At 36.0% G+C, this 23,253-nt stretch overlaps 2 protein-coding genes across 4 annotated transcripts; one reads left to right on the top strand and one right to left on the bottom strand.

Moving 5' to 3' along the window:
* Positions 1-322: 322 nt before the first annotated feature.
* On the top strand, positions 323-7,073 carry LOC105634461 (NAD(P)-linked oxidoreductase superfamily protein). 3 transcript variants are annotated; one of them, XM_012217322.4, is made up of 10 exons: positions 327-752; positions 3,372-3,463; positions 3,540-3,577; positions 3,693-3,857; positions 3,945-3,967; positions 4,034-4,153; positions 4,352-4,519; positions 5,639-5,721; positions 6,551-6,613; positions 6,762-7,073. In XM_012217322.4, the coding sequence occupies exons 1-10, from the start codon at positions 533-535 to the stop codon at positions 6,945-6,947; spliced, it is 1,158 nt and encodes a 385-aa protein (XP_012072712.1). In that variant the 5' UTR covers positions 327-532; the 3' UTR covers positions 6,948-7,073. The 3 variants fall into 3 exon arrangements, with proteins under 3 accessions (XP_089576675.1, XP_012072712.1, XP_012072713.1); XM_012217323.4 differs by having other exon boundaries at positions 330-752; positions 4,082-4,153; XM_089720549.1 differs by lacking the exon at positions 6,551-6,613 and having other exon boundaries at positions 323-752.
* A 571-nt stretch (positions 7,074-7,644) lies between these two features.
* LOC105634467 (uncharacterized) lies at positions 7,645-18,784 on the bottom strand. The gene is made up of 4 exons (XM_089719940.1): positions 18,604-18,784; positions 8,495-9,092; positions 7,873-8,435; positions 7,645-7,781 (listed from the first exon to the last, which is right to left on the bottom strand). The coding sequence occupies exons 1-4, from the start codon at positions 18,782-18,784 to the stop codon at positions 7,645-7,647; spliced, it is 1,479 nt and encodes a 492-aa protein (XP_089576066.1).
* Positions 18,785-23,253: the final 4,469 nt, after the last annotated feature.

The raw sequence follows: 23,253 nt of genomic DNA, 5'->3' as shown, positions 1-23,253 counted from the left end.
TAGTTATTTTAAATGCTTGGATCAAATTCACGATAAAACTTCTATTATTATTAGAGGGTAACTACTAACAAATTTTCTATTATAACTTTATTGGTACATGATTAATGATTAAATTAATTATTTGATTTCTTTATTTTAACTCAAATCTATATTAATGAATTTCATTTAGTCAGTACTTAATAAGTATAATAATTTTATATTTTTTTAATGAAAAAAATTTTAATTTTTTATCCGATTCATTTCGTCGTGTACCATGTATAGTTGAATTCCGGTTCAATCCCATTGAAATTTCTGTTCCGACCCTACCCATGCACACCTCTAGTTTTCGCATGTGGCCAAGACTCGGAGATAGACAACTAAATGTTGCCAAGACTCCGAGGTACACATCTAACGTGTAATGGTTTACGACCATGTCCTCTAAGATAATTCTCGATGCAGTTCTGTGGTTCGCGAATCCTAGTACTCTCTTTCGCTTTCAATTGTCATTCCTCCTTTCCACCAAGTTGAATTCCAGAGCACTGAGCACATTATTATGGCCACTACACATATTAGCAGCGGTGTTTGTCTCTCGGTTTTAAGTCATAGGAGGAGAATCAATAAAGTGAGAGCTGTTGCTTCTGACAATGTTTCTACTCCAATAATCGAGTTAGACAAGGTGAAGTTGGGAGGCTCTGATTTGAGGGTCACAAAGCTTGGAATAGGAGCTTGGTCATGGGGCGACACAACCTACTGGAACCTTTCTGGGTGGAATGGTAAATGCAAATTAATATAACTTTTTTTTTTTATTTGATGAATTGCTCAATTAGCATATGTTTGTAAAGTATAATAATTGGTTGTATGCTCAATTTACTTGCTGTAGCTTATTGATTTTAGCCCATCGTTTGCACTTTTGGTTAAATTTACAGTTTCCATCATTGATTAGAGCCCATCACTTTATGAAGGATTTTGTTGATGTCAGATGAGTGTATGGTCTTTTTTACAAATCTGAATAATTGCATATACTCAGGGGCCAAGCCGGAGTATCAAATAAAGGGGCCAAACGGTTAAGGAATTTATAGATGTAATTCACATTACGAGAAAAAAGTGTCCTGGATTCAAATTACTCGTTGTAATTCACATTACAAATCTCAAAAATTGCATATGATTTTGTAATTACATTATATTTGCAGATGTTGTATCCTAGTAATTACATTATACTCCCTCGTCTCATTTTATTTGCTTGTTATTCCTTTTTTGGATGTTCGAAAATGTTTGCAAGGTTTCTAAATGTAGACATATAAACAATTATTTTTCAATGATAACCTTTATGATCCTTCATTAAATGAGAGACTTTTATTAATATCTTCAATGAGGTAAGGGTTAAAAAATGATAAAATAACTTTTGTTGACTAAATTCTTAATACACGTGTTTTGAGAAAATGGGACGGAGTGAGTATTATATTGGTAGCATGTAGCTGGTCACTGATGGCTAATAGCTAATAGATGCTGGTTGGAATTCACATTATGTCTTATATTCTGGTAATTTAAGCAACTAAAAATGTTCTTATAGGTAGAACTTATTATATTTCTTTGCTATTGACTTTGTGGTGCTAGTTAGACGAAAGGGAATCACAGCTATTGACAATGCGAAGAATCCCCAAGGGACTCTTGTTAGATGGTTGGGTATGCCGGTTCTCAAGTAAATATTAATAGCTCTTTTCGTGTAAACGATTGCATTTTAGTCTAAGACAAAGAGAACTGTTGGTCAGCCTGTGCACAATACTTAAACTCTGTCTTCAGTCTTCATAAAGATAAGATAAGGGAATCTGTGATAAGCAGACAATATGCTTTTATATGGACCTCATCACTTACTGAATGACCTGTTGGAAAAGAGAAAAGAAGGGCTAAGTCTAGTCTAATAGATAGAACATAGGATCTAGAACTTTCAGTGGGTGAACCTTGCCGGCTTGATGGGAAATAGAATAGATTGATTGGTAGACTTTCCCTAATAGACTCCCAAAGGAGGAGAAATAGTTAGAACTCAAGCTCTAGCATGGTAAACTTCCTTTCTGAAAGAATGATCTGGAGGATGGTCAATCTGTAGATAGGCGCATTGAATTGGCTGGAATAACGAAAAGGTTTTAATCGGATAAAGACTAATGAAACTTTCCTTTCAAGATTGGAACGAAGACCAAGAAAGATAGATCGCCTGGTGTCTAGTATAATTAATTATTTACTATTACTATAGGCAATGAATCTTGTAATCGAAACATGAGCCAAGATCATAAAGAGCATACTGTGAGTAGGAAGTAGAATAAATACAATGAATTCAAAAGTATCAAACCTCTCTTGTTCGGAAGAATCGAAACACATCAAAATGGTGCCAACCATACTTAATAATAGAAGGATTTGGCAGAAAATGTAAAATCGTTCTTCCTAAAAAGATTATTCCAGAATAAATGGGCAATAGTTAGGAGAGGTGCGTCAGCGGCAAGCAGACGCAAGGTTTCAGACATGAGCGTTACCAATCAGAACTTGGAAAGTCACCGCAGGAGACAACCAAACTGATGGAAAATCAGTGGAATGTTCTGGCAGTGATGAAACCAAGCCTGGCTGCCTTACCATGACATTCCCACAAGAGGACCAAGACAACCACAATTCCTTCTATAAGGTAGCCTCAATCTTTCAGTGAAAATGGAGATAAAGCTACAAGCGGGTAAGGCTTCCAAGAAAGAAAGTAGATGGCAAGTGTATCAAGTTATAGAATCTCAAGTAGAAAAATCTGAATGTCATTCGATGATAATGTGGCTTGATATCATCTATAAATCAAATTTTTCTTTCTATTCTTTTCTAAGATAATTATATTTAAGTTTTGTTTTACAATTGGTGTTTAATATACTAGCAGTGGAGTGAAACCAATTTCACAGTTAGTAAATGTAAGAAAACCATGAGAAAAGTTATAATTGGTGCCTGTGCGTAACTCATACGTGTCCAAAGTCAGCTTGGTGAAAATGAAACATACTTTTTAGCATGTAGAAACAGATATTCAGTTACTGTACCTTATTAAGTAATGAAGCTTTTAATGTCAAGTGTCAAGGTTTTTAACTTAGCTATTATTCCAATTGAACTTTTGACATTATTAGTCGTTGGTGTTATAGACAGATGTAAAACATCCCTTTTTCTTTTCTTTGCTGACTTGCTCACCAAGTTGATTCTTAGTTTGAATTGATTTTACATGAAATTACTGCATTTCTGATGTGTTGTCTTATTTGCTCTTTCTCCTCTTCTTTCTGTGTGCATCAGTGCATATATCTTCTTAACTAAGTTGTTCTCTAAATTTATTTTCCGTGAAGCATGTTAACATTTTCATATGCTTTTTGTTGTGATAACAGATAGGAATTTCAAGGCTGCTAAATCTGCCTTTGACATTAGTATTGATTCTGGTATAACCTTTTTTGATACTGCTGAAGTTTATGGCTCTGCGGTGAGGATTAAATTCTATTTAGTTTTATTTTCTTCCCAGTCGACTGCCATGAAAATAAGTACTATCTATTTGACAGCTAATGGGTGCTATAAATTCGGAAACTCTTCTTGGAAGGTACATTCTCAAACTTTAATTCTGATTTCATCTAATATGGAGGATTAATTTGTGATACATATATGTCTTCTATCTTAATGTTCTTTCTTCTTCTGTTTGAACTTTATAACTAAAGATTTATCAAGGAAAGGAAAGTAAGAGATCCTGATCTGGAGGTTGCAATAGCAACAAAGTATGCAGCTCTGCCTTGGAGGCTAGGACGGAATAGTGTTCTAACTGCGCTTAAGGATTCCCTTTCTCGCCTTGAACTTTCTTCAGTCGAGCTCTATCAACTCCACTGGTATATCCTGCTGATATTATGTGTGATTTCCATCTGTAAGTGTTTCCTAAAGATATGGTTACTCATCAAAATTTTGCTGGTCTGCAGGCCTGGAATATGGGGAAATGAAGGTGGTTAATTTGTCATAGCATTATTTCATTGAGCAAATAACTATGTATAATTTTTATGGAACTCAGTCACTTTCAGATTCAGAAGAAGCTCAGTTTATTGGAAGTTCATTTCAGGATATCTTGATGGCCTTGGAGATGCTGTCGAGCAGGGCCTTGTGAAGGCAGTTGGTGTTTCAAACTACAGTGGTAATTTTCTAATTTATGTTGTCTGAACTGAATATGATTTGAATATTAGAACTTGATTACCTGTATATTCCCATTACAAAAAAATGAAGGGTAGATGTTAGTATAAGATGCACGTTACCTTGATTTAGTTTCTAAAAGTAATCAACTTGACTTTAGATTTTTGTTATATGCAATGGTTCATCTTTTTTCTCCTATCAGAGAGCCGACTTCGTGGTGCTTATGAGAAGCTTAAGAAAAGAGGTATTCCACTAGCTTCAAACCAAGTGAATTACAGCCTTATATATAGGTTACCAGAGGAGAATGGAGTGAAGGCAGCTTGTGATGAACTTGGGATCACTTTGATTGCATATTCTCCCATTGCTCAAGGTATTGTCGTAGCTGTTTGTTCATGGTCTTCTATAAATCTTAATTGGCTTTACAAATTATCTAGTGCGTTGGTAAAAGTTTTTGGCTAGCATGTGACATAGGACAGCTTGTGGGAGTGGTTAATGCTAAATTGCAGCTTAATTTTGGGGTTTATTAAACTTTGAGAATTGGTAATATTTAGGTGAATGATTAGATTTTGCATGGGAATAGGTTAAACAAGCAAAAAGAACACAAAAGGAGGGTTATGGAATGGGTTTGTGGAGGTAAAGGGCTGTGAACATTATGCGAAAATACTAAAATAGAAGGATAAGTATTTAGGCTTCTTTCTGAACAGTAAGATTCCATAAGCATCACACCTATAACTTGAATTGCACCACACAACACGAAGTAGCATAAAAACTGGTTTCTTTTACTGAATAGCAAAAGTGAAAATGATTTTAAAATAGTACTTATTTATAGACTTAAACTAATACTGATCCTTTTATGGAAATGATTTTAAAATAATTCCTACGCCTTTAAACGAGGGACATTAAGACTAGCCCATTCCTTCAAGGTTTTGGACTCCCAGAATAAACCAAGGTAATATTCTGAACTCACAACAAGGACTCCAAAATAAGATTTAGAATAAGTATGAGGACTCCTAGAAAATTGTTATTGTGGATGTAAGAAGACAGACTTTACCTTATCACTCCTGTCATTGCATACCATAATTATGCTCCAACACTAAGGCTGTTGTCAAATTAGGGAGCAGGGGAAATCTTCCTCTGCAAATGTAAATAAATTAGTGTATGAGTGATTGTTGTTCTGTCAAAGAATAATAGTAATAATAGCAAAAACAACAGCAATAATACTAATAATCATACTACTAGTGGTGGGTGAATGGAGAAACCTACAATGATCTAACTTGATTTGGATGTTCTTTTTGCATAATACTTTGCTAGAACTTGTTCCATCCAAAATCAATGGCTCTGAAAGTTCAAGGGTCCAAAACTTTTTCCAGTTCATCATTGAAGTAATTAAGCTGCTTAAAAACAACTTATTTTGTTTGTTGTTATTCTACTTTTGCTGTTTTCATTAAAATTTGGGTGCAGTAATAAATGATCTATTAAACTTATGCAGGTGTCCTCACAGGAAAGTATACACCAGAAAATCCACCAACTGGCCCTCGAGGCCGAATTTACACACCTGAGTTTCTTAAAAAGGTATGTCTGATACCCAATCAACATTTGAATATTAGTAAAGGAGGCTGTTTGCATATAAGCATGTCAAAATAATTCTTAATATCATCAACAGTAACCGTATTTATGATTGAATTTCAGCAACTATTAAATTTCCATTTGTCTCGGCAAAGGCACTAAACTTTTTTATTTCGTTTAGTACTCACCTTACCAAATTTGTGTACAGATTTTAGCCAAATTTTCTATCTATTGACTAAGGAATACCTATTTTTAATTGCAGAACCCTGTTAATAAATTTTACTTGGTTATCATATCAAGAATTTGGACAAAATTCTATCAAAATTTAGCAAAATAAACCTTATTGAAACAAAATTAAAAAGTTGTGAGATTAGCAAATTGAAGTTTAATGGTCACACTGGAAGGAGTGCTAGGTATAATTGCCATGGGTGCAAGTAAGCATTAGAATTAAGCTTAATTTTCAGGTCGTACTCGTAGGCTAGCTTAGTTAAGTTTCAGTCAGTAGGCTACTCCAGTCTCAAGGCATGCACACTCCGAGGTGCATTATACTCTTGGTTCGGATCGTTTTATATAAATTAGTCGGTTAAGCTTATAATCAAACCAATATGGCTACAGCAATCAAAACCGATCAGTTCGGTTGAAATACCAGTTTCAGTCTGGTTCCAAGTCTGGAAAGTTGGTTTGCTTTTTTCACCTTGGTTAACCGAACCGACCATTTTCTTTCTGCTGAATTCCAATGAAACTGCTGACACATAAACTTGTTTTTAATGCTCCAACTTATGTTCCATAGCTTTAAATATAAAATCCTTAGCTGAAGTATCCTTGTCCATTGCAGCTTCAACCTCTATTAAGCCGGATCAAGGAAATAGGAGAGAAGTACAGTAAAACTCCCACACAGGTTCAACTTATTATTTTTAAAACTCCTGTGTTTCTTTTGAGCTTTTCGATCCTAAAGCACCAATATTTAATGCTTCAAACTTGCATGGACATGACTAACACTGAATAGGAAAAATACCATTATCTTATGTATATATTTGTGTATACAGGTAGCCTTGAACTGGCTAGTAGCTCAAGAAAATGTTGTTCCAATCCCAGGAGCAAAAACTGCAGATCAGGCGGTGGAATTTGCAGGAGCACTTGGGTGGAGGCTTGCAATTGAAGAGGTCAATGAACTGCGCTCTTTGGCATTGGAGATCCAGCCTGTAGTAGGCTTCCCTGTTGAGAAGTTATAATTTTTACTCAAAACATTCTATAAACTAAATGCAACTCTGATAACTCACTGGTCTCCAAACCAAATTCCCTGTCTAAATTACATTGGTGCAGTTATTTGCTAGAAATCTTTTAATAGTTTCTTAATAGATGTGAATGTGTCGGAGATGTGTATATAATTAAGCTGTATATAATAGATCAAAATGTAAATAGATCAAATAAATGCATCCTAGTAGTTAATACATCACAATGGTTGAGGTTTCGTGATGGTCCATATTAATGGCAATTTTGTCTTCCTCTCCTGTGAGGCAGATTTCTAGCTACCAAGGTAAGCTACATAGCGTTGATTAAAAGGAGGCAGTGAATGCTAGTTCGGCTCATACCGGTTTTGCAAGTTCTCAGATTTTCCTGTTTGACTCAATTTTTATATCATCAGATTTTTTATGTCAAACCAAACCGGATTAACTACGATCATGAGTTAATTGATCTGACCTACTGGTCTAGTCTTTTGTTTTTTTTTTTTTTTTTTTTTTTTTTTTTTGAATGGTGAACTTTATCAATAATTCAAATCAGCAACAAGAATACTCTTAATATGGCCGGGAACAACAGACCAAAAATTAAGACTAGCATGATTTATTGCTTCTCTAACGAGCATGAGCAGCCATATTGGTTTGTGTTCTAGTCCAAACAATATCATGAATGTTTCGAGATAATAATTCCTTACAATCTTGAACCAGCATACCCAACATGTCCCTTGACAGCCTTACAGACTACTTGAGCATCCAACTCCACAATAACTCCAGCCAAGCCTATCTGCTTCAGCCATGATACAACCTCCCTATGGCCAATGGTCTCCACTAGTTTCAACGGATACAGCCCCTCACAGAAGCCGGTGATGCCGCAAATACATATTCCATTCTCATCTCTAACAAGAGCACCGAACCTGACCTGTTAGCTGCTTAAAGGTGGTTGAGTCGACATTGCACTTCACCAACCCCGTAGGAGGTGGCTGCCATTTCTGAGGAATAGTCGGAGTGTGCAACGTTGAACTCAAGGGAGTGAAAACCAGTTGAGCCGACTGCCAATCATGAAGGATGCTCAACGCAGAACTAACAATCACCGACGGCGATGATTGGATGCCATGCCAAATATGCTTACTTTTGCAGTTCCAGATATTCCATGCTATCACAGCTGCTTCCGCCCTATCCACCATCTCACCCCTATCCCACACCAGCTTTTGCCAGTATTTAATACCCTCTACAATAAGATCCTGAGTCCACAGTCGGCAACCTGCACAGCAAGAGACAGCCACCGAACAGTACACCAAAGCATGTATTGCTGGCTCGTCCTCATTGCACACCAAATACCGGCCATCAATATTCAAATCTTTCCTACACAGTCGGCTCTTAGACTGAATTATCATGACAAGCACGCCACAGGAATGTGAAACCTTAGGCGGGACTTGTAACTCCCACATATGTCTCCACACCACCTCATTTGCTGCAGCTCGCCTGCAAAAATAAGCTGCTTTGCAGTATACTTACCATCGGTTGTCCAATGCCAAATCGACCTTTCCTCACAATCCCTACAACTCAACTTCATACAAAGGACAATATCAGCAACAGCAGGAGGAAACAACCCTCTAACTAGATCAATATTCCAGCTGCCAGCCATGGATTCACGCAAATCAACAACTCTCAAGTCTTCAAAACCAGGTATAGGTTCCACTGGAACTCTGAAAAACTCATCACAATTTAACCAAGGGTCCTTCCAAACGTTAATAAAATAGCCATTCCCAATACGCCAACGAAGTCCAAGCTGAAGCAACTCCTTCAACGACACAAGACTCCTCCCAATAAAACTGGGGTTTGTTCCCAAGGAAGCACCCAAAAAATCCCCTGCAGGGAAATATCTTCCTTTGTAAAACTCATCACAATTTAACCAAGGGTCCTTCCAAACGTTAATAAAATAGCCATTCCCAATACGCCAACGAAGTCCAAGCTGAAGCAACTCCTTCAACGACACAAGACTCCTCCAAATAAAACTGGGGTTTGTTCCCAAGGAAGCACCCAAAAAATCCCCAGCAGGGAAATATCTTCCTTTGTATACTTTAGTAAGAAGAGTGTCATGACTAGAGAGGATTCGCCATGCTTGTTTACCAATAAGAGCTGATAATATACAATAATAAAATACATAAAAGAACAATATATAAATATATTACATTTCTAAATCCGTATTCTAACTGATAGGATTCTTACAATCCCTGTTCTAGTAAAATTTATCTGGATCCAATGTATATACTCAAATTTACTCCAAGCAAGGGGAATCCTCAAATATTCTAACTCCTCAATTCTGATGGTTAACAAATGTTGGGGTTGCGTGGAACACTCCTTCCATTCTTATTTTTCTTTTACAAAGAAAAAATCCTTATCCTTGATCTTCATAGATATTAACAAATACGTAGATATAAATTGTTGTCCTAATTGAGACATAGTCGGCTACGTCTCCTCTTAACTAGGATCAGAAGCTTTGTCAGGGAGTTGATCGATGAAGATGAGCTTGATTTGAAAGAAGGCAGCTTGTATCACGTTGTTTCCGCGAATTACTTCTGTCTGATCTCTATTTATTCTTGTGGTTTGCGACGTATGTATATATATTGGTCGTGGATTTGATTCTTATTTCGCTGGATGTCGAGATGCATGAGAGCAATATCTGAATTTGATTTCTTCTGTTACTTTCTGATTACAAAATAGTAGCTTTTCAGGGTGTATTCAAGCAACCATAAAATAACACACGGAATTATTATTATTATTATTTTTTGAATCTGATACTCCTCCTCGCATGGAATCAGCTAACTAGGACTTTCACAATGGAGTGTGCTATTCAGCTCTATGTTATTATTCCATCATCTGATCTATGGATTAATTCTAATTGGTTATGGAGTTTGCCTTGCAAGATATTTGTTTCTGATTGATTCTCTTAACTACATATTGGACGCCATATTAGTTCTGCTTCCTAAACCTTTGTCCTGCGTTTCCAGAATTAGTCTTAGTGCTTATTGTTTGAGAACGTCGGCATAAATGGGAATGATTGTAGCTTTCCGGCTGTGTTCCAAACTTAATATGTCTCTGATAAGTTTAGACCAAGCAGTCATTTAAATTATGGGAAAAAGGATAGTAAAGTAATCTGTGATATGTGAAAAAAATTCTAAAAACACTCATTGTTGCGTATGCTGATATGACATGGATTGTAAATTTGGAGTGCCCTTTCGAATTTGATTGAGGCGTTTGTTGATCAGAAATATATTTGGCTATCTCGTTGGTCTGCACGATATGGTTATTCACAATATATGTGCATCCTTTATAGCTGTTTCAGTGAAGAAAGTATTCTTAACTACTCATTCATTAATTGCCAATGAACATTGGGTTTAGGCTGGCATATCATTCTAAGATCCCCAGATTAAGCTCAATTTAGTATCTAACACCCTATATGTGATGCTTGCATTCTTCTATAGCTGTTATTTAACTATCTGCAGTTCTCTTCTTGATTGTGTTCTATAATTTTCTTTTCCACGACTTTTTGTTGTAGGAAAAATTTTCCTACACTTTTCTAAAAGGGAAAGAATTTTTTTTTTTTTTTTTTTTTTTTTTTTTTGTTTAGCAAAATTTTAGTGACTCCATTCCGTTGCTGCTTGAATCAGCAGAATCTGCAACTTATAACTCAAGTTTAAGAGTAATTTATGTTTGATTAACAGCTGGGGGTTTTACAATTAATTACCTGAAAGGTCTTCCTCAGGAATTTCATGTGTGAAAATCTTAAGTCTTTCTTTCCAGATTCGACGCAACTTAGAGAAATGCCTAGTACTTTATGGCACCATTTTGCACTTTTCTTATATGAATTCTGCTATTTTATGTTTGATTTACTTGAACCCACTAACTTATGTAGCAATTTTCAATTGAAAAATTAAGTATCATATAAATTTCATTCTTTGCATTTACTCATCTTAGTTTTTCAAAGTTAACTTGAACCAAAATCTCTTCATTTGGTGCCATTTTTGTACTTCTCTTTATGAATTCTGCTATTTATGGTACGCTCATAAATATAAAATAAGTAATTGCCAGGCTGCTCTATAGTCAATCTGCAGATAGACAGTTATGGTAGCTTCTAAAATATTACTGCATTAACTCATCCGTTACTGCAATATTTTGTACATCTCACAATCAATTTTTTTTTTTTTATTTGTTCCGACTTCCATAAAACTGAAATGTTAAAAAGAAAGAAAGAAATAAATCCATTCATCATGGAATATTTAATCTTTGGATTACTAGATGTTTTAGGATTTGGTATGATTTGTTTTATAAATGTAATAGAATCATTTTATTTTAGGTAATATTTTTCAATGCAGAACCCAAAAATGGTTAAGCATATCATTGAAACTAGACATTCAAGGTCATATTTTTTGTATTAGATAGATGTGATAGTTGAAGTTTGCTGTTTTTGTTGTGGGGTCCCTCCAACATGTGGGATCCACATACATTTGAAAAGAAAAAAAAAAAGGGAGCACGTTTTTGTTGTTCAAAAGAGGCAGCAAAATTAAAAATGAGTACACATTCTTTTTTCAACAAAAGTTGGTGGATGCGTTGATTAAAACGCATCCCCTTCTCCTAGTTTCCTCAATGAAAATGTACAAAAACAAATAGAATAGAAATATACAAAAAGTGTATAAAATTTTAGGAAAGGGTTCCTAAAATTGGGAAAGAGAGAAAATAGTGAGGAAATTATTTTTGGGGTATTTTTGAAAAACACTTAAAGTGCCACTATTTTTGTAATCTCTTTTGTACCTACTATTTTTAGTGGAAGAATTATTCGGAGTTTTTGTCCCGTGGATGTAGCCCATAACAGTTGAAGGGTGAACCACGTAAATCTCGGTGTTCTTATTTTTTCATCTGGCATTTATGGTAATTATTTAATTATTACCGTGGTTATTATTTTTAGTGGATTCGATCGTCAATATCCAATATAAAATTATTGGAGGTATATGTGGTAATAGTAATTTTATTTTACTTTTACCACCGGTATTTTTTCGCGGGCCCCACTCGGGATTAGTTAGAATCCCAACAACTGGTATCAGAGCCTTTGGTTGGTAAATTCTGTCAATTTTCTACAAAGTTACTATTCACATGAATAGTAAATTTCGTGAATAGTAAAATTTTGTCAGATTCAGAATTCGACATGACTAACGACGGGGCAATGATCAAATTGACGGATTCGAATTATTCAATATGGAAATCTAGAATGGAGGACTACCTCAATTGCAAAGATCTGTACGATCCAATTGAAGGTGATAGTGCAAAGCCGGAAGAAATGAAAGAAAGGCAGTGGGAGAAATTAAAAAAATAGACATTGGGTACAATATGCCAATGGATAGATGCTAGCCTGTACAACCATGTGAGAAATGAAAAAGATCCCCAAGTTCTCTAGAAGAAATTAGAGAATATGTACGAGGCTACGAATGCTCAAGGAAAAGTCTTCATGGTGCGTAAAGTCATGAACTTGAAGCTGTCAGAGGGACGATCAATTACACAACACCTTAACGATTTTGAAGGACTCGTAACTGAGTTAGCAGTTAGCGGTATGTCCTTAGAAGACGAGATGCAAGCGTGCCTACTGTTGGGATCTCTACTGGATAGCTAGGATACTCTTGTGGTATCATTGAGTAACTCAGCTCCAAATGGTGTGGTAACGATGTCTATGGTAAAGAATAGACTACTTAATGAAGAACTACGAAGAAGAGATGTTGCCAGTACCAGTTCACAAGCCCTTGTCACAGAGAATAGGGGCCGGAGCAAGAGTAGAGGTCCAAGGCATGTAAAGTCAGGCGGTAGATCCAAGTCCAGAGAGATGAGAAAATGTTACCATTGCGGTAAGGAGGGTCATCTCAAAAGAAATTGTCGTTTACTCAAACAGGATAATGCAGACCGAAGACAGGAGAATGACAGAAATACATCTGCTACAGTCTCAGGAGAAGATGGTGCGGTGACTTTAGTCACTCATGATGCAGATTGCTGTCATGTTGGAGATGCAAATACTGAGTGGATAGTGGACTCCGATGCTTCATACCACTATGTTCCAAAAAGGGAATACTTTTCCACTTATAAAGCAGGAGATTTCGGCACTATTAAAATGGGAAATAATAGTGTCTCGCAAATGGTGGGAATCGGTGATATCTGCATAAGGACAAGTGTCGGGTGCACATTAACACTTAAAAATGTGAGACATATTCCCGATCTTCGGTTGAACCTGTTGTCTGTAAGTGTACTGGACAACAAAGGCTATCACCATCATAGAGGTGACGGTAATCGGAAACTCACCAAAGGATCTTTGGTGGTGGCGAGAGGAAAATTATGTTGCTCACTGTATAAGACGCATGCAATAATATGTGCGGGTCAACTGAATATAGTTGAAGATGATGCTTCACCAAATTTGTGGCATAAGCGACTGGTGCACGTTAGTGAGAAAGGGTTGAATATGTTGGCTAAGAAGTCCCTCATACCATTAGCCAAAGGTAAAATAAACCCTTGTGATCATTGTTTATTTGGGAAGCAACATCGAGTCTCATTTTTGAAAAGCTCCAGAAGGAGAGACAACAAGTTGGAGTTAGTACACTCTGACGTATGTGGTCCCATGGAGGTAAAATCACTTGGAGGAAGTAAATATTTTCTAACCTTCATTGATGATTTCTCACGAAAAACATGGATATATTTGTTGCGCACAAAAGATCAAGTATTCAAGCACTTTCAGCAATTCCATGCGATGGTGGAAAGGGAGACTGGAGTGGCATTGAAGTGTTTGCGCACAGATAATGGTGGTGAGTATATCTCTAAGGAGTTTAGAGATTATTGTAGTCAGCAAGGTATCAGGCATGAAAAGACAGTTCCTGGTACGCTTCAACACAACGGCGTTGCTGAACGGATGAATCGCACCATTATTGAAAGAGTTAGATCCATGCTCAAAATGGCCAACTTACCTAAGCCATTTTGGGGAGAAGCTGTTAATATTGCTGTCTACCTAATCAACCGACTACCTTCAGCACCATTGGATTTTGATATCCCGGAGAAGGTCTGGACAGGTAGAAATATTTCATACTCTCACCTGAGGGTATTTGACTGTAAGGCATTTATGCATGTTCCGAAGGAGCAGAGATCAAAGCTTGACAACAAGTCAGTTCCTTGCACTTTTGTTGGTTATGGAGACGAAGAGTTTGGCTACAGGTTGTGGGACCTAGTGAAAAAGAAAGTTGTCCAGAGCCGAGACGTAGTATTCTACAAGAATGAGATTGTGGCAGATACAACTTGTGAAGAATCCAGAAGTGATGGTGTTATTAATATTACACCAGGAAGCATTCCTACATATGATGCCACAGAAGGAGGAATGCCAGAATCAGAACGAGAAGAAGAAGAAGATCCAGTCGTAGGGGATCAAGAGACAATTGTAGATGATAACAGTGATGCAGAGGGTGTTGAGCAGGGGGAGCCAGAGAACCCCATTCCACCAAAAGGAGTTGAATCTCAGTTAAGAAGGTCAACCAGAGAACGCCAACCATCTACAAGGTACCTTACTTCTGATTACATTTTGACTACTGATAAGGGGGAGCCAAAAAGCTTCCAAGATGTGTAATCTTGCAAAGACAGAGATTGCTGGACAAAGGCCATGCAAGAAGAGATGAATTCTTTGAAAAGAATGACACGTATGAGCTGGTAAAACTTCCAGAAGGGAAGAGAACACTCAAGAACAAATGGGTGTACAAACTGAAGAAAGATGATGGCAATCTAGTAAGATACAAAGCTTGATTGGTCATCAAAGGCTTTACTCAAAAGAAAGGTATTGACTTTGATGAGATTTTTTCACTAGTTGTGAAAATGAGTTCTATTCGAGTTGTGCTAGGTCTAGTAGCCAGTTTGAATCTTGAGTTGGAACAACTTGATGTAAAGACCGCATTCTTGCATGGGGATCTAGAGGAAGAAATCTATATGGAACAACCAGAAGGATTCAAGGTCAAGGGAAAAGAGGACATGGTTTGTCGCTTGAAGAAGAGCCTGTACAGGTTGAAACAAGCACCGCGACAATGGTATAAAAAGTTTGATTCTTTCATGGTGAATCAAGGATACAAAAGGACAGAAGCAGATCATTGTGTATATGTTCAGAAATTCCCTGATGGTAAATTTATCATCCTTCTCTTATATGTTGATGATATGCTAATCGTTGGACTAGATGCACACATGATTAGCAGGTTAAAGAGTGATTTGTCAAAAGCATTTGACATGAAGGATTTGGGATTGGCAAGGCGAATTCTCGGAATGAAGATTATTCGAGACAAAAAGTCCTGCAGGTTATGGTTATCGCAGGAAAAATATATTGAACGAGTTCTAGAGAGGTTCAATATGAAGAATGCTAAACCAATTAGCACTTCGCTTGCTGCTCACTTCAAGTTGAGTAAGAAATCCTACCCATCAACAGAGAAAGAAAAAGGAGATATGTCAAATGTTCCATATTCTTCAACGGTCGAAAGTTTGATGTACGCAATGGTGTGTACAAGACCAGATATCGCTCATGCAGTTGGCGCTGTGAGCCGATTTCTATCAAATCCTCAGAAGACACATTGGGAAGCAGTGAAGTGGATCTTCAGATACTTGGGAGGAACTTCAAAGTTATGTTTAACTTTTGGAGGTGAAAAGACTGCACTAGTTGGTTACACATATGCAGACGCCGGTGATCTTGATGAAAGAAAATCTACATCAGGATACCTATTTACATTCTCAGGGGGAGCTATTTCATGGCAGTCAAGGTTACAAAAATGTGTTTCGTTATCAACAACCGAAGCAGAGTACGTTGCAGCAACTGAAGCAGGAAAGGAAATGCTTTGGTTAAGCGATTCTTTCAAGAATTGGATGTGCAGCAGGAAGAATATATAGTTTATTGTGATAGTCAAAGTACTTTAGACTTAAAGCAAAAATACAATGTATCTTGCACGAACGAAACACATTGATGTAAGATATCATTGGCTTAGACTTGCCATTGAAGAGAAGCAGTTCCAGTTATAAAAAATCCACACAGACAGAAATGCTGCAGATATATTGACAAAGGTCGTTCCGAAGGAGAAGTTCGAACTATGTGTCAAAGCGGCAGGAATGGAGAGTCCCACCATGTAGTCGGGGGAGAATTGTTGTGGGGTCCCTCCAACATGTGGGACTATTTTCGTCTAGAGATCCAACCCCGGAAGGACCTCGGAAAACTTTTGCTTTTAGATTATTTTATTATTTGAGATGTGATTCTTATTTAGCAAATGGTGACAAAACCTTTTTATTGGATATGCAATGCCGATAAATCGGTCTTATAAAACATTTGAGTCGCCACCCATTATTTCGGCAATGGGATCATTTCCAATTTTATTTTATAAAAAAGTGACTTGATTTAACCCAATTTTATTTAAGGCCAATTATTTGAAAAAACTGGTCAGGCGTACCACGTGCGATTCTAGGTAAGGGAATTGGGTACGTCGGTCCGTTGGAAGCCGACGCCCGGAAAACCGGCCTCTTTTTAACCTACAATTTCTAATTTATCTTATTTTAGAAAAGCCAATTTATTTAATTAAACCCAAACCGAATGAATCGAACCGAGTTCCTACGTGGAAAATCATTTAATTGTCCCAAATAAATCCATTCATTGCATTCATAACCATTCAAACCACATCAATCATCCAACCCATAGCAAAAATAATCAAAAGACCCGCTCTTGCCTTATGGTTAAAGGCGGGCCACAAACCGGATTTAAAATATAATTTACCCAATATAAATTCAATAAATTCTAAAAATCCCTAAATCATATATAAAAGTAAATTAACCTATTTGATTTGATTAAAACATAATCTGCCCATTATTGGTTATTTCTTGAATTAAACATTTATTTAATTACATGAAATTAAATAAAAGAAAATGAAATTATTCTGGAACCCTAGAACAGTTGCGTCACGCAGCTGTTCTATGAAGAACAGTTGCGTGACGGAACTCCTAGTTGCGTGACGCATCTGTTTGTGACTTTAGGCAAAGTTCTCAGATTTATCAATCATTTATTTAAATCATAATATTAAATAAAAACATAAAAACGAAATAAAGATATGCGCACGAACAGTTCCGTCACGCGACTAGTTAAGGTAATGTCAACCTCTTTTAGACATGAACAGTTCCGTCACGCAGGTAGTAGCTGCGTGACGCAACTGCTCTGGTCCGCAACTACCTTTCAAACTACCCTTTTTACATTTTCTTTTTACCAAAACTTGTTTAATATATTTCAGAAATGTCCAATCACAGGCAAAATATTATCTAACCAATACCAAACTACCCAAACACTAATAAAATAAGATATTTAAAAGATTAACAACTAAAAATAACAAGGAGAGTTTAGATGATTACCTAACCCTTAGATTAGAGGATTGCATGCGATTTGAATGACTTAGGACCAATGTCTCAGGATCCCAGAAACGTTCTTTGCCAAGTTTTAAAAAGCAAAAACCCTTTTTTCTTTCTTTCCTCTCTTTTTCTCTTTTTCTGACTTTTTGTTTTGTGTTTCAATCTATTTTATCTCTAATGGCTTGATTTTCTTCAAGACAACTCAGTGGAGTTCTTGCAGAAAATCCTAGCCGCAGCTTAAAAATTTCTCTCAAATCTCTCTCAGTCCAAAAATGCAAAAAAGTCCCCTTTAAAGCATAAAAATGCTGTATTTATATGGGTAGGGCAATAGAACAGAGCTGCGTCACGCAACTAACAGTTGCGTGATGGACCCGAGAGCTGCGTGACGCAGCTCACTTTTCATACAGTTGACGCGTATCCACACAAAAAGCAAAAATAGTTACACGGGCTTTTCAAGGTGACGTCATCCTGGTTAGAGTTGTGTGATGCAACTATGAGTGCCGTCACTCAACTTATTGCTGCGTGACGCAACCCCAGCGCAGGTCAGACTCCTTGAATCGGTTTAAATCAATTCTTGGTTTAAAGGTTTCTGGTTGATCCTGATTCCTTATTCCGCATCCTTGTATCCTCATCGGGTTAGGCGGGGGCATAAAAACACGCGTCAACAGGGACCCACATACATTTGAAAAGAAAAAAAAAGGGAGCACGTTTTTGTTGTTCAAAAGAGGCAGCAAAATTAAAAATGAGTACGCATTCCTTTTTCAACAAAAGTTGGTGGATGCGTTGATTAAAACGCATCCCCTTCTCCTAGTTTCCTCAATGAAAATGTACAAAAACAAATAGAATAGAAATATACAAAAAGTGTATAAAATTTTAGGAAAGGGTTCCTAAAATTTGGAAAGAGAGAAAATAGTGAGGAAATTATTTTTGGGGTGTTTTTGGAAAACACTTAGAGTGCCACTATTTTTGTAATCTCTTTTGTACTTATTATTTTTAGTGGAAGAATTATTCGGAGTTTTTGTCCCATGGATGTAGCCCATAACAGTTGAAGGGTGAACCACGTAAATCTCGGTGCTCTTATTTTTTCATCTGGCATTTACGATAATTATTTAATTATTACCGTGGTTACTATTTCTGGTGGATTCGATCGTCAATATCCAATACAAAATTATTGGAGGTATATGTGGTAATAGTAATTTTATTTTATTTTTACCACTGGTATTTTCCCGGGCCCACTCGGGATTAGTTAGAATCCCAACAGTTTTCGGGTGGAGACTAAGATGAGTTAAGCTCTTAATAAACCTGTAGTTGAATTTGCCTTCTTTTTCGCTTTGTCTTTCCTCTTCCCCTTCCCTTTGGAAATCGGAGATTTTAAGTTTCGGAATATTCGCCATGAGTGTGTCAGTCTTACATAGTTTTGTAAATTACTGCAATATCCCTGATTGAGTGAAAAGTATCCAAGCTACTGTGAACAGTGCAACAAGAACAACTCAGCCTTAAACCCAAGCCAGTTGGGGACAAATATATGAGTTCTTTGTTTCTATTTTGCTATATGAATCCTTTCACTTCTAATTTGGACTGTAACCTGCTAAAAATTATTAATGTTCCTTATTGATTGTAAAGATATTTGGAATAGAACTCTAATCAGAACAGTGAATTTGTGTCCAGGCTTAGAATTTTATATTTTATCAGATTGAAACCTCTGAAGCATCACCTGGGAAACCATTAAAATAATGGTGTCATCATGTTAAGAAATTTCATTGACTTGATTTGAAATACAAGTAAAAGCTAATAATTTTTACCACTTGTTTGAAATGACTACATGTTACAGTCTCTTGAAACGAATGTGTATCTTTTATTTACATTATCGTGGAGTCAGAATCATAAACACAGTTAAGAAATAAAAATAGTCAGCAATTCTGTTTAAATGGTCACTATTTATACACAGAGAAAAGAAAACGAAAAGCTCCTCAGATTATTCTTGATTGACGTTATGCATACATCTTCCTTGTTTAGATGCTGATTTTGTTGTCAGTTTTTGTGGATTTTTTAGGTTCTGATGTGGGTTTTTGATTGATTTCTATTTTTAGATTATTTTTGCGTTTATGCTTCTGATAATTCTTCAGGTTATTGGCTTCTCCTTTAGTTGCAATTGGCTTGAGATAGTACGTTCCTCTATTTGTGGTTTAACTCCCCTTCTTTTCCCTTCTATGGATTGATTTGTGGTTTCTTGTTTTTCTCCATCTATTCTTGTGTTTGTTGGTATCAATCATGTTATTTAGTTAGCTAGTTTACCAAATTCTATAAGGGCTGTGTATGGGACAATCTGTTGAAAAGTGTTGTCCTTTATACTGCTCTTATTTGTCATTATGTGTAATCTTCTTGGGAAGCAATTCCTTCATTGCTTTCTTGTAACTTGCAGAAAAGTTTCTTGAGGTTTGAACAAAAGATCTATTCTTAGCAACTATTAAGGTCATGTGTAAGGAGTTTTGCTGGATTACTGTATACGTTTCCTATGATGAAGTTTTATTCCTCTGCAAGTCAAGAAAATTTAGGGAAATATGTTGGGTTATATTTTTAAGATGCTAGCAGTTAGTTCCTTATCTGCCATTTCTATAAAAATTGTCATTTTAAAGCAATTCAAGAAAAAATCTCATAGATTCTCAAAGCAATTGCCATTAGTCAAAAATTAATCTCAGCCATTACAACACATTCTAAACTTGTTTCTTTACATGAATCTAATTTCAAGGTGCAGAGGTGAAGCTATAAATTAGGAACAAAAATTTTTAATAATGAAGTCTGTAAGAATGTACAGTTACTGAACTTGAAGACAATCCTAGATAAAAAAAGAATGTTGAAAGCCAATTAAAATCCCACTTCAATTTCCATGCATTTTTTGTAACAAATTAATTTTCTTGTAATTCAATGATAAATCTTTGTTAATGGCAGTTCTTGCTATTAAGTTGTTTGTTTCGGAGAATTCATATTCAAATATTTTTAAAAGAGATGCATCTGTTTTGTTAAATATGACATCTCTTCTCTTGTTTACTGTTGCAATTCTTCTTGTCATTTACATCTAATAGAGGTAATTAAGGATCAATTGCATGACATAGGAGATTCATATATAAAATGAATGGCAAACGACAATACCATATTTCTGATATTTTTTCATTTCACACACTCTATTTTGATAATAACTTGCTTTGAGACATATTATGAATCTAACTGGAAGCTTTATCCTTTAGACAAATATATGTTGTAGTAGCCTTTCAACCGCCAAATATCTGTTTTCCATAATTTGCATGTGATGCATGCTGCATTTGCTTGCAAAACTTGCATAAATCTTGATTGGACGACAAAGCAAAGATCTTCATCTCCAGAAAATCGTTTTCTTCTTTGATTGATATGAACTATATATCCATAACTTGACACCCTCAGATTTGATTGGACTTGTATGCCAGTAGCAATTGATCTCCAATGTGTCTGCACTATTTTCAAACTTGTTTGAGAAATTATTAGATAAGGAATAAGACAAATTTATGCAATAAATTTTTTTTATGTATATGTAAATCGGTATACTATTTCACTTCTAAAGTTGACTATATTTATTTATATGATTTTCTATTTTAAGTTTTTGCCCAACAAGAGATAACGGGATTAGTTAATTTAGTTGTAAATGATGGTCGAATACGAGACCATAAAATACTTGAAACTGATATCAATATCATTCAAGTAACTAAAGTTCATTGGTATAAGAATATAAAATATAGTTGTTTGCACCTAAAAGTTATTGCATCGTTAAAAGGAAGAATATATGCAGTAACCTATTTGATAGTGACAATCTATGTTGTGTTTCATACAGTTGAAAGAAACTGATGCTTTACTAATAATATAATATTATTACTGAGCCTATGATTTGCGAGCTTTACAATTACGTAGTATTTGTTTCCGTCGTTTGTATTCTCTGTATCTTGATAAAACCGCAGGGAGCACAACCATACGAGCTCAATAAATTTGGATTTAAGCGGTCTTTAAAATTCGGACTTAAACAATCTTCAATAGATTCAGACTTAAGCAGTTCTCAATAGATTCGGACTTAAATAGTTTTCCAGTTCGGACATAAATCGTTTATCATTTCAGACTTAAGCAGTTCTCAATAAATTCGGACTTAAGTAGCTCTCCAATTCAGACATAAATTGTCCATTATTTCAAACTTAGTCAGTCCTCAATAAATTCGAACTTAAACAATCTTCCAATTTGATCATAAATCATCCATCAGTTCAGACATAAATTGTCCATTATTTCAAACTTAAGCAGTCCTCTAATTCGAATATAAATCATCCATTATTTCGAACTTAAGCAGTCCTCTAATTCGAACGTAAATTGTCCATCAATTTAGACCTAAGCAGTCCACCCATTCAAGTTTAAACAGCTCATATTTAAACAGTCAATTAATTCAAATTTAAACATTTGTTGGACATAAATGCCAATATTTTTTTTGGGGGACTACTGATAATATAAAATAATAAAATACATAAAAAAACAATATATAAATATATTACATTGCTAAGTAAACTCTAATTCACAGATAATTCATGATTTTCACAATCCCTATCTTAGTAGAATTTATCTTGACTCCAATGTATATACCCCAAATTTACTCCAAACAAGAGGAAAATCTCAAATACTCTCAATCCTGAATTCTGATGGTTAACAAGAGCCAAGTTGGCGCTTTGAATAAGACGAAAACCCATGACCCCTTGATTTTTTGGCCAGCACATTTGATCACAAGACATCATGGATATTTCGTTTCTCATTCAGCTTTGTTCCCTACCAAAGAATTCATAATCATTTGTAGCTTGGAAGAAAGGGAGAGGGGAAGCTAGAAAACAGATATCTAGTAGGAGGGTTTAGCTTGGCCAACGAACTTGAGTAAAATTTCCTTTCCAGCTTTTGATAGGAATTCACTCTTCCAATTTTGAACTCTCCTCCACAACCTATCTTTAGGGAAAGTAAATAGATTTTTATCCCTACCAATCAAGGAAGGGAGTCCGAGATATTTCCCTCCATTAATAGGCAAAAACACCTGCAAAATATCACATAAAATATTTTGCATCTCCTGGGCACATTAGGACTAAACAAGCCTGACCAGACACCATCTCTTTAGTAGATAAAATATCTTTGACCACCGGACATTTTGACTCCACAGTATTGAAAATAAGTAACTGTCATCAGCAAATAATAAGTGATTAATGCTAGGAGCTGCATGAGTAACTTTACAAGCACGAATAATCTTAGAATTTTTCATATGACGAAGCAGCGCTGAGAGTCCCTCCGCACAAATAATAAGCAGATATGGGGAAAGAGGATCCCCTGACGCAACCCTCCTCCTAAAATATTGGTATATGTGTCATCCCCATTAAAAGCCACCTTGTTTTGAAATGACGTAACACATAGCATGATCATCTCCACCCATTTAACATGGTACCCCATTCGAACCATGATAGCTCTAAGATAACTCCAATCGACTGTCATAAGCCTTACTGATGTTGATTTTCAAAGCCACAAAACCCATTTTACCCCTCTGTTAGTCAGATTGGCATGCATGGTACGCATGGTTGGCCACCAACCAAAGAACTTTGTCAGTCAGAATTCGGTATGCATGGTTGGCCAACAACCAAAGAAAGTAAGGCAATGGTTGGCCAACCACCAAAATTCTGGATCTATAAATAGAGCACTTCCATAAGTGTTTTTGTATCAACTCATTCAGAGAGAAATCCATTAGCTAGGTTCAGAGAGAAAGCTTTGGTGAGAGAAAATTGAGAGTAATTTTCTTGAGTGAATTTATGAGTTGTGGGTTATA

Source organism: Jatropha curcas, chromosome 4 (assembly GCF_041381405.1).
Source record: "Jatropha curcas cultivar XTBG-Jc1 chromosome 4, XTBG_Jcur_1.0, whole genome shotgun sequence".
NCBI classification, from domain to species: domain Eukaryota; kingdom Viridiplantae; phylum Streptophyta; class Magnoliopsida; order Malpighiales; family Euphorbiaceae; genus Jatropha; species Jatropha curcas.
This window is presented reverse-complemented; position numbering and strand designations above follow the sequence as displayed.

Coding starts and splice junctions, on each gene's coding strand:
- LOC105634461 (XM_012217322.4), top strand. CDS start 533: ATGGCCACTACACATATTAGCAGCGGTGTTTGTCTCTCGGTTTTAAGT. Junction 4,154..4,351: donor TGGTGTTTCAAACTACAGTG/GTAATTTTCTAA, acceptor TTCTCCTATCAG/AGAGCCGACTTCGTGGTGCT. Junction 4,520..5,638: donor ATATTCTCCCATTGCTCAAG/GTATTGTCGTAG, acceptor AAACTTATGCAG/GTGTCCTCACAGGAAAGTAT.
- LOC105634467 (XM_089719940.1), bottom strand. CDS start 18,784: ATGGCGAATATTCCGAAACTTAAAATCTCCGATTTCCAAAGGGAAGGG. Junction 9,093..18,603: donor GGCCCGGGAAAATACCAGTG/GTAAAAATAAAA, acceptor GTATATTATCAG/CTCTTATTGGTAAACAAGCA. Junction 7,782..7,872: donor CACCTTTAAGCAGCTAACAG/GTCAGGTTCGGT, acceptor CGTTGAAACTAG/TGGAGACCATTGGCCATAGG.